The sequence below is a fragment of the Oncorhynchus tshawytscha genome, linkage group LG17, assembly GCF_018296145.1.
Source record: "Oncorhynchus tshawytscha isolate Ot180627B linkage group LG17, Otsh_v2.0, whole genome shotgun sequence".
In the NCBI taxonomy this organism is placed as follows: Eukaryota; Metazoa; Chordata; class Actinopteri; order Salmoniformes; family Salmonidae; genus Oncorhynchus; species Oncorhynchus tshawytscha.
The window spans coordinates 17849702-17860225 of NC_056445.1; the positions used below are offsets into that span (position 1 = coordinate 17849702).

A 10524-nucleotide genomic window follows, 5' to 3' on the forward strand; every position below is an offset into this window, starting at 1 on the left:
CAGGGGAGTGCACATTGACTTCTTCTATGGCCTGGGTGTCAAACTCATTTTGCCCCGGGGCCTCACTGAAAATTGGTTATGTTACTGTACCTCACCATCTACATTTGCAAAATATAGTCCTCTATCCATCGTTTTTCTAATTTTCGATACACCCTGTTTATCTTTAATTTCCGTGATTATTAGGGAGCTGGACACATTCAATAAACTGTATAAAATAGGCCCATTATCATTTCGACACAGTTTCAATTTGGTTTTAGTCATTTTAAAGTATACTGATCAAATATATAAACACAAAATGCAACAATTTCAAAGATGTTACTGAGTTACAATCATATAAGCAAATCAATCTATTTTAATTAATTAATTGGATTTCACATGACTGGGAATAGAGATATGCATCTGTTGGTCACAGATAACTTTTTAAAAAGGTAGGGGCGTGGATTAGAAAACCAGTCAGTATCTGGTGTGACCACCATTTGCCTCATGCAGCGCAACACATTTCCTTCACATAAAGTTGATCAGGCTGTTGATTATGGCTTGTGGAATGTGGTCCCATAATTTTCTTCAATGGCTGTGCGAAGTTGTGGATATTGTCGGGAACTGGAACATGCTGTGCCTGTGGTACACAGTCACTCCAGAGCATCCCAAACGTGCTCAATGGGTGACATGTCTGGTGAGTATGCAGGCCATGGAAGAACTGGGACATTTTCAGCTTATGTACAGATCCTTGCTACATGGGGCCGTGCATTATCATGCTTATGCCTGCCCATAGCATAACCCCACCGCCACCATGGGGCACTCTGTTCACAATGTTGACATCAGCAAACCGCTCGCCCACACGACGCAATACAGGTGGTCTGTGGTTATGAAGCCAGTTGGACATACTGCCAAATTCTCTAAAACCAGTTTGAGGCAGCTTATGGTAGATACATTACATTCTCTGGGAACAGCTTTGGTGGACATTCCTGCAGTCAGCATACCAATTGCATGCTCACTCAAAACTTGAGACATCTGTGTCATTGTGTTGTGTGACAAAACTTAACATTTCAGAATGGCCTTTTAGTGTCCCCAGCACAAGGTGCACCTGTGTAATGAATGCTGTTTAATCAGCTTCTTAATATGCCACACCTATCAGGTGGATGGATTGTCTTGGCAAAGGAGAGATGCTCACTAACAGGAATGTAAACACATTTAGTGCATAAAATTTGACAACCCTGTGCATATGGAACATTTGTCTGCTTGTTGTACATATTGAACATTTCTGGGATCTTTTATTTCAGCTCATGAAACATGGGTCCAACAAATTAAATGTTGCGTTTATATTTTTGTTCAGTGTATATTGAGTAATTTTAGTATATACTAGTATATACTTTAGTGTATACTCCCTGACAGTCTAGCTTGAATTTCTGTGAGTATTAGCAAGCTGGACACAGTCAAGAAACTGTATAAAAAGGTCTGTCATCGTGATCTTTTTTTACTCAAACCACCCGCTTCCAAACCACAAACTTTAAGGTGGATGCTGCCACCTACTGTGCTGGAGTGTGTGGTCAATCACAGTTTACATTAGCTCTGCATGTATAAAGGAAGAAAACCGATAAACATAAACATAAACTGTATTATTAAGAACATTTAAAAGAGCCCTACTAACTTCTAACAGACCCTTCCCCATTCCTTCCAAATCCATCCAAACCTGTCCAACCTCAATGACTCTACACTTCAATCTTTCCCTCTCTTCAACATAATTACAACAATATAACAACACACGCTCCACCTTTTCATCGACCATACACTCCAGACACAAACCATGCATTACATCCTTGCCAACCAGATGTAATGACGAGTGCAATGTACATTGTCCTAGACAAAACTGAGCAAACACCACCTCTTCCTTCCTAATCTGACCTTTGAATCTTGGTCCGTCGACCTTTCTTGGCGCAAAGACTTCAGAGAGAGAAGAGGAATAAACTATAAATCTTTGCTGTTCCCCGTTGAGACTGTCGATTTATCAAACAATATAATTTCCATTATTACATTATGATTGGGATAAACAGTTGATTTTTTAATTTTTTATTCACCAGCTCCTGGATGCATACATGGAGAATTTTATGTCTGTCTGCTACAGTTTTCAATACATTGGGACCAGGTTGCAGCTTAAGTGGATTGCTGACAATGAGCTGCATATTAATGTAAATAAATCACAAGTATATATGATCTCCTGTCTGCGATATTACTGTCTAGGATAGTGGACCTAATGGTCTTGGCCTGCTCCTCTGATAAGGCATTTTCCCACTAGAATGGACTAGAGGTCTTCGTTAATTCCATCAAAAGATAATCAATTGATTTACCACTAATTACCAGTTGAACACAGAAATGACCATGCATCATCTGCACTGTCCATGGAATAACTTTTATTTTTCATGTATTGCTACAGATCTAATACAATGTTCAAGCATACGTTTTTCTGCACAAACACAATGCATTTAATTTGCAACACAATTATTATGTATGATAAATATATAATTGACTTTGTTATATTTGTATATTTTATTATATTTGTTTGATGCTGCCTTGAGCTGGGATGAAATGCGGGGCTGAAAGAAGAACGTGAGGTTCAAACCCAAACCAACATCTGTTCTCTCTGCTACCACAAGGAAAGCGATACCGGAGCACCAAGTCTAGGTCCAAGGGGCCCCCCCACACACACCACTGCCACTCTCTGATGTCATCTATGCATAGTCACTTTAATTAACCCTACCTACATGTACATACTACCTCAACTAACCGGTGCCCCCGAACACCGGTTAGGGGGGGACGGACGGGGACATGTTGATGTTTCCAGGGTGAGAGTAGTGCACAAAGTGTCATTTGCTGAGGCAGTGATGAAAGTAGAGGATGGAGGGCAAATGGTGTTATTAGTGGAGGGCAAAGTGTGTTATTAGTAGGCCAATACAGAGTGACCTGAACAGATGTGCTTTAGTAAGGTGGCTGCTTGGTGTTTATTGCTATGGTCATTAATTGTACTGCACAGATGGAAAGAAAATCCCAGAAGATTGAACTGGTAGTAGCAGCAGCAGAGATGTTTTTGGGTGTCAAAGATTTTAGTGCAGAATAACTACAGGGGGTTTTGAGAGAAGGGGTGGTGGGGTGTGTTGGGGATAGTGGTATTTGTTTTACTTTTTATTTAACTAGGCAAGTCAGTTAAGAACAAATTCGTATTTACAATGACGGCCTACCCCGGCCAAACCAGACGACGCTGGGCCAATTGTACACCGCCCTATGGGACTACCAATCACGACCGGATGTGATACAGTCTGGATTCGAACCAGGGACTGTAGTGACAGCCTCTGGCACTGAGATGCAGTGCCTTGGACTGCTGCACCACTCGGGACACCAAAAAAGAGTATATACAGTATCTGGTTAGATGGTGGTGCAATTTCCTTTTTCCCCATATCCCTTTTTTGTGAACAAATGTGCAATTCACTTTCCGAACTGTGAAAAGCAGCAATACACAACGAGGCGTCTAGTCTGCCGGAAAAAAACACATGAAGAAGAATACGCTGCGTTCAACCACAGAGTTTTTAAACCTAGAGGTACAACATCGCGAGACTTTCGTGAACGCTTGCTATAAGCAGACAAAGCAGACCAGACCGGGGTTTGTTGGTTTGAGAAGTCAATGAGAGAAGTGAAAAATTCTTCCTTCGTTGTTAATTTTCTCAAAGAGCCAATGTCTTTAGGAGCAGAAGATGCTATGACTACAACCTAGACAAAGTCAAAAACAGACACGTTTGAATTTTTTGTCAAAAACGACTTAATATTGAAGGAATGCCTTTGATTTGGCAACATGCACAATTTGACGCGTGACGACCGTTATTTCTGCACATGAGTTTGGCCTCATTCCAAACACGTAAAAGACACACCCTCTCCCCTCAGCCCTCAAATTAAGCGGACACTTCTGATGACGTTTTATGACGTCGGACGAGTTTACACTTGCAGGGCAAGGGGCGATTAAAATGATTTTTATTTTTTAAATTTAAATGATTATTTTGTATCTTATTTCTCAGAATAGTTCCTGATTACACTACGGGTGGTTTTTAGTCTCTCTTACTACAGAGAACCCTTGGTTTGGTCTTGAACATAATTTTCTGATAAATTGAATTTCAAAAGTCGGATAACGTCTAGCTCATTGTTATGGAATAAGCTATTTTCACTTTAAATGTACTTAAATGGTGCAGATCTCGGTTCCTTGTCGCTTACGTTCACTGCTCATACGTTTTTGACTCATCCTACAGTTTATACTGTTCTATAATCTTTGTTGTTTTGTCTTTGTCTATAGTTTCTCTTAATGCTAGGGGGTTACGAAACAATGTGAAGCACAAGGCCTTATTTTTTAGTTTCTAAACAATTTCGAACAGATTTGTGCTTTTTTCAAGAATCTCACTCAATTTCGGGCTGATGCCAACTTCTGGAGGTCACAGTGGGGCAAAGATATTTGGCTTTCCCATGGATCTGGTCACTACAATGAAAAATACCTTTGGTGGTAATATTCTACACTCGGAATGTGATGGTTTGCAATTATAATAGTGATAAAGTTGTACTGAAACTGTCTGCTTTTCATCAGCAGGTTTTCTTGTCATGGTCCTTAATTTATAAGCATACTTTTTCTCCACACAGATATTATATATGGAATAATCGCGACATATTGTATAAAAATGCTTCTTTGTTTTTAGAATATTGGTTCCGAAATAATATCCTATGGGTGAGCCAACTGGTAAATGCAGAGGGTGTTTTTTCTTAGTTATAAGGAATTCTTATCACTTTACAAGGTCACTGTAACACCTAAAGATTTTGCATTTTTTTTAGATGCCATTCCCTCAGGTGTTTCTTTATTATTCGGGAACGCGTCAAGACCTGACCCTCAGAGCCTACCTTCCATTGACCCTGTTGACTCATCAGTATGAAAGATTTTTAAAATCTTTTGGTCCATTCAACAACAGAGCAATACGAACCTTGTTTCAGCAGGATGTTGTATCTATACATTATGTCATGCCTTATTGGAACGGATTTATTGATAATATTTGTCGGAAAAAAGTTTGGATGTTGCCACACACATTCCTACTTGTCAACAAAATTAAGGAAGTTTCCTTTAAAATTATTCATAAATATTATCCTGCCAACTACTATATGAAGAAGTTTAAGGAAAACATCAACTCAAATTGTACCTTTTGTGATGACCACCCAGAAACGGTGTTGCATCTTTTTTTGGCAATGTATTCATGTAAGGAATCTGTGGCAAGACATCAGTAGATTTATAATTGAACACATTTATGAAGATTTCACACTATTGTGGATAGATGTACTGCTTGGATTCTTTACCTAAGATAGAAATAAGCTGAAACAATTTTATGTAATTAATTTCATTATTCTTTTGGCCAAATTTCATAGTCACAAATGTAAGTTTACAAACAAAACACCACATTTCTTAACTTACAAAAATAAATTGAACTGTATTTTAAGACAATTAATTACTATACTAAACAAAAAAGCTGTTGGAATTATAAGTGTATGTATGTCCCTTAAGGTCCTTGTGCAATGTGATATTGTTCCCCTGAGCCCAATTGTCCTTTATATATTATTTAAATATGCTTGTGTTTCCACATGTACTTCCTGTATTGATTTGTTGTTAATAAAAAATACATAAATTTAAAAAAATACAAAAATATGCTTTTTTTGGTCTTCATTTGAGGTTAGGCATAATGTTAGCAGTGTGGTTAGGGTTGAGGTTAGGGTTAGGTTTAAGATTTTAAAAAGGGCAATTGTAGATATGGGCGGGGTTTGTGACTTTGGCTGTGGTGCTGGTGACATCCCCTCAGTGGTTGAACTCAACTCCTCCCCTTTTATTATACTTTCCCATACTGCATTGCGGTGAATTATGGACCAAATTGGTAGGCGACAAATGACTCCAGGTTCAGCTGTATTTTAGTTTTATTTGTGTATCAGTAGATTTAACTTGATACACAGCGAAATAGATTTAATTTACAAACGTATTCATATTCAATTATACTTTACAAGTATTATGAGTGGAGTGTTTAAAGTACAAAAATTGCGGCCTTGTAGCAACCTCTCGTTGCCAGCCCACTGCTAGCTAAAGAGCTAATATATTGCTAGCGTTAGCGTCCACAGATCTGTGTTGTTACAGTAGTAGCTAGCTATACTTTTAGAATAAAGTGGCGGTTGGAGTTGATCTGCCAGTGCTAAGCTAATAACTTAAATTGTCAGGACAGTACTCTAACCTTGACAACATATTCAGAATAAATAATGTTATGTTTGTAGCTTAGACTATGTGCTAGCTAAGGTTTGCATTCTCCCATCAACTTCTGAAACTCCAGACAATGTTCGCGTTGGCAAAAATGAAACACTAGCGCTTTGCTAAACTATTTATCGTGGTTATAGTGTTAATGCTAGTAGGAAGTATCATGTAAATGTTCGCTTGGTAGCAGATGACTGACTGGTCACTGACATTTTGAATGACCCATCGTTCCCCCACAGACAATGACCTGCAAGGCACGGACGGCTCGGGGAGTCTTGGGGGCCCTGATGTCCGCAGACGCATCCCCATCAAACTCATCTCCAAACCAACCATCAGGAGCAAACCTGCTCCCCGGACACAAAGACCCATGGGCAGGCAGCCCTCCAAACCCCAGGCCGGGGATGAAGGTTAGCCAGCCACAAGTGCTTTCTCATCTCGTTGTTTTAATTTCCAGGGGCTAGGATTGGGGCAGGGAAACCTGTTGCTAGGTCATAGAAGCAAGCTTTCATATGGGACTACTGTAAAGGCAACATATCTGTGTTTCTAGAGAGTTTTAGCTTCAAGCAAGAGGAGAGGTTCGACTGTGGTACCAAGGCTGGGGATGTGTTTGCAAGTCAACGGAAGTTCCCCCAGCAAATGTTTTGGGACTTTAAGGTAGTGTTTCAATTTCTATTGTGGTGGTGGGGGGTGGGGGGGATGCAGGAATGCATTCCACCTACATCATTACTGTGTCATAGACCTCTTGGTCTTTTCCCCACAGTTGAATTTGATAGGTGAAAAGGATGACATTCCAGCACACTTTTGTGACAAGTGTGGTCTGCCCATAAGGATCTATGGACGCATGGTATGTCTCTTCGAGCACGTTTTACATAGTGTGTTGTGTCTCTTAATTATTTTTTTTATAGTAAGAGGCTATGAGCGCAGCAGCTTATAATGTTATTATCTGTATTAACTCACCAGATTCCATGCAAACATGTATTCTGTTATGAGTGTGCGTTGCTCCACGAGAAGAAGGGAGACAAGATGTGCCCAGGGTAAGCTCTTGACATTATTATTTTTTTTTTTAACCTACCCACTAGTGCAGGGGTTCTCAACTGGTTTTGCCTCTGGACCCAAATTAAACCAGCTTGTCTCAGTCAATATTTGCATTGTGAAACAAAAAATATCCCTAATGCAATCTGTAAAAATGTTTTTAATGCTATATTGATAGTAAAGGTAGCAATTATATGACAAGAGAAAAACATTCCTACCTTTTCATTGTCAATTTTTTTTTTAAATCCCATATTCTTGATGAAGAATGTGAATAAGCTCACTTGTTTGAGACCACAACATCAACCAGATCTGCTAAATAGCTCTGCTAATAGCTATATAAAAAATACTGATTTAACAAAAATGGTAAAGAGATTCAATTATATATATTTTTTAAAGTATGTTTATTCTGCCCTTGAGTTGCATTCCCATGCAAAACTAGACAGATAGCTAACAACTAAGTCCTCAATAAAACTCCCAAGGCGTGACTTTTCTTGAATGAATATATTGAAAACGTTTATGTTGTGAAACTGCAAAATACAGAAAATAATATACTTTATTATTCAATTCACACCGATATACTGTAGCTGCACATTATACATTTGAAGTTGCATAAATGCAAAGCACGTGCTAAGGTACCATGCATCTGGCATGATGCCAAACCATATAGCTAATTGTTACTCATATGGTAATTGGCTAACTCCTTTCATTACTCTAATAATGTACAACCATCTATGTAGAATAACAAAGCATATTACACTAGAAACAGTAACAAAACTACAGTATTGTATATTTTACAATTAGTTTGCATGACGCACGAGCAAAGTAATACAGTTAACGACATACATGAAAGGCACTGCAATTTGTGTGAGTAAATGCAACCAACATTGATATGTAAGCAACTCTATCAATAACAAGATTATCATCACTAGCTAAATGCTTGAATCAAACTTTTCTAAGGCTGAAGCGTGACAAGAAATAACTACACTGAAAGACCTGCACCGTAGCATTGTTTTTAGCTGCTTCTATGCGTGCAGAACGAATTCTCTACTTCCTGTTTGCGTAGTCTTTCTAAGTACCAGAAAGCTCCACTAGGGGGCGAATAACACCATGGAACACAATGAAAATGCATCTTAACCATTGTAATAAAATAATCTGTTACCTTCTAACAGGATGGCAGTACAATGTTCATTATAATTTCTACACACGTTCTAACTGGTTGAGGTTGTTTAAGTAAAAAAATAAAAAATACTCAGACAGCCATGTCTAGTGACGTTACGTTTGATACCGAAGCCCCGGTGCATGCATCAAAATCGCTAAGCAGTTTGCTTCGAAACAGTGTGCCGAGGCTTGTCTCACTTTATCAGAAGCACATGATCAATGACGTCCGGTGCTTAGTTTTGTCGAACAACCACCTGATTGGTTTCGGGAGAAGATAAAGTGTGAAGGCATGTGTGATGTCATCTATACCAATTTGGCTGTTGTAAATTATTTTGACCATTAGGCACCACTAGTGTACACTGTTGAACAAAGCTTCTTAATGAACCTATTTTCTACACAATTGGCTGGAAATGTTTCCCGATTACTACTCGCGACCCATTGAAAACGTCCCACCAGTTGAGAATCGCTGCACTAGTGTATTCAACTGTCCATATAGAGGGCTCCCGAGTGGGGCAGTGGTCTAAGGCACTGCATCTCAGTGCTAGAGGCGTCACTACAGACCCTGGTTCGAGTCCAGGCTGCCGTCATTGTAAAAAAAATATAAAAAATGTTCATAACTGATTTGCCTAGTTAAATATCTAAAATATACTTTCTGTATGTGTGGTTGCTGACTGCACTTACTAACTCAACCTTTTGTGTTGTTTAGTATGCAGCTCTTCAGCTGCACAGACCCGGTCCAGCGCATCGAACAGTGTCTGCGGGGCTCCCTCTACATGTGCAGCATTGTGAAGGGCTGCAAGCGCACCTACCTTTCCCAGCGTGACCTGCAAGCCCACATCAACCACCGCCACATGAGGGCAGCCAAGGCCTTGGCAAGCCGCCAGGATGCCCTGCACCTTCCCCCATCCACAGAGGTACCTGACCGCTTCCGCGTGCCCCCGCCTCACCTGCCCAAGACCCAAGGGCACCTCCCGCCCCCTCTCCAACACGGGGGTCATGACCCCTACGGTCAGCCACCACCGGCTTCCCATGATGCACCTCCTCTTTCCCAGGAGACCTTCCGCATTGCCACAGTAACTACACGCGCACGCAGCAACCTCATCACCGTGCCAATCCAGGATGACTCCGCTTCTTCCTCTACCTCTTCCTCCCGTGACCCTCTCCCTCCTGGCCCGGGCCCTGCTCCACCCCCACACCACCATCCTGGGGACTACCCTGGTCAGCCTGTAGTGTCCCATCCCCACCACATGATGGCACCACCGCAACAGCACTATGGCCCTCCACCTCCTCCCCCTCCACCCATCAACCACCCCATGCAGCACCCGCCCCAGGGCTCTGGGACACCCCACATGGTGTACAACCAGGCCGGCCCTCCCCCGCCTATGTCCAACGCACCCCCTCCCATTACCCCCCCGCCAGGACACATCATGGGTCAGATGCCCCCTACATGAACCACCCTCCTCCAGGCCCCCCACCTCAACACGGTGGTCCTCCAGTCAACGCCCCCTCCCCACCACTACAACCCTAACTCCATGCAGCAATTCCCTGAGGACCAGGGCACACTCAGTCCCCCTTTTAACCAGCAAGGGGGTCTGAGCCCTGGGATGTGGCCTGCCCCTCGAGGGCCTCCTCCTCCAAGGATGCAGGGCCCCCCACCTCAGGGCCAGATGCCTGGACCCCATCACCCCGATCAGTCCCGCTACCGCCCTTATTATCAGTAAACTCTCAACTCCCCACAAAGTCAGGGGCATTGTTTGACTTGTCCCTTTTCCTCTCCACTGGTTTGAATAATGTGAACATGAGTCTCTGGGTTCTGTATGACTGTCATTTCTATGGAAACACTTTAAAGAGACTAGTCTATGGTGAATGTATGTATGTAGCTGTTCACTTTTATTGATATGAACCTTTTGGACTGTCAAATGAGCAACGATACATTTGAATCGCTCCTGTATTTGTCTCCAATGGACATTGTTGTATCTTGAAAAATTTTGGTTTGATGACGTCTCAATAAATATTTTCTAACAAAA

The 10524-nt window shown here is 41.3% G+C and overlaps 1 protein-coding gene across 1 annotated transcript; it reads left to right on the top strand.

Moving 5' to 3' along the window:
• The first annotated feature begins 5860 nt into the window (after positions 1-5860).
• On the top strand, positions 5861-10524 carry LOC112216965 (E3 ubiquitin-protein ligase Hakai-like). The gene is given in 8 exon segments (XM_024377135.2): positions 5861-5942; positions 6547-6714; positions 6855-6961; positions 7068-7151; positions 7268-7341; positions 9204-9940; positions 9943-9997; positions 9999-10524. Coding segments are annotated over 8 exon segments (1458 nt in total). The 5' UTR covers positions 5861-5929; the 3' UTR covers positions 10219-10524.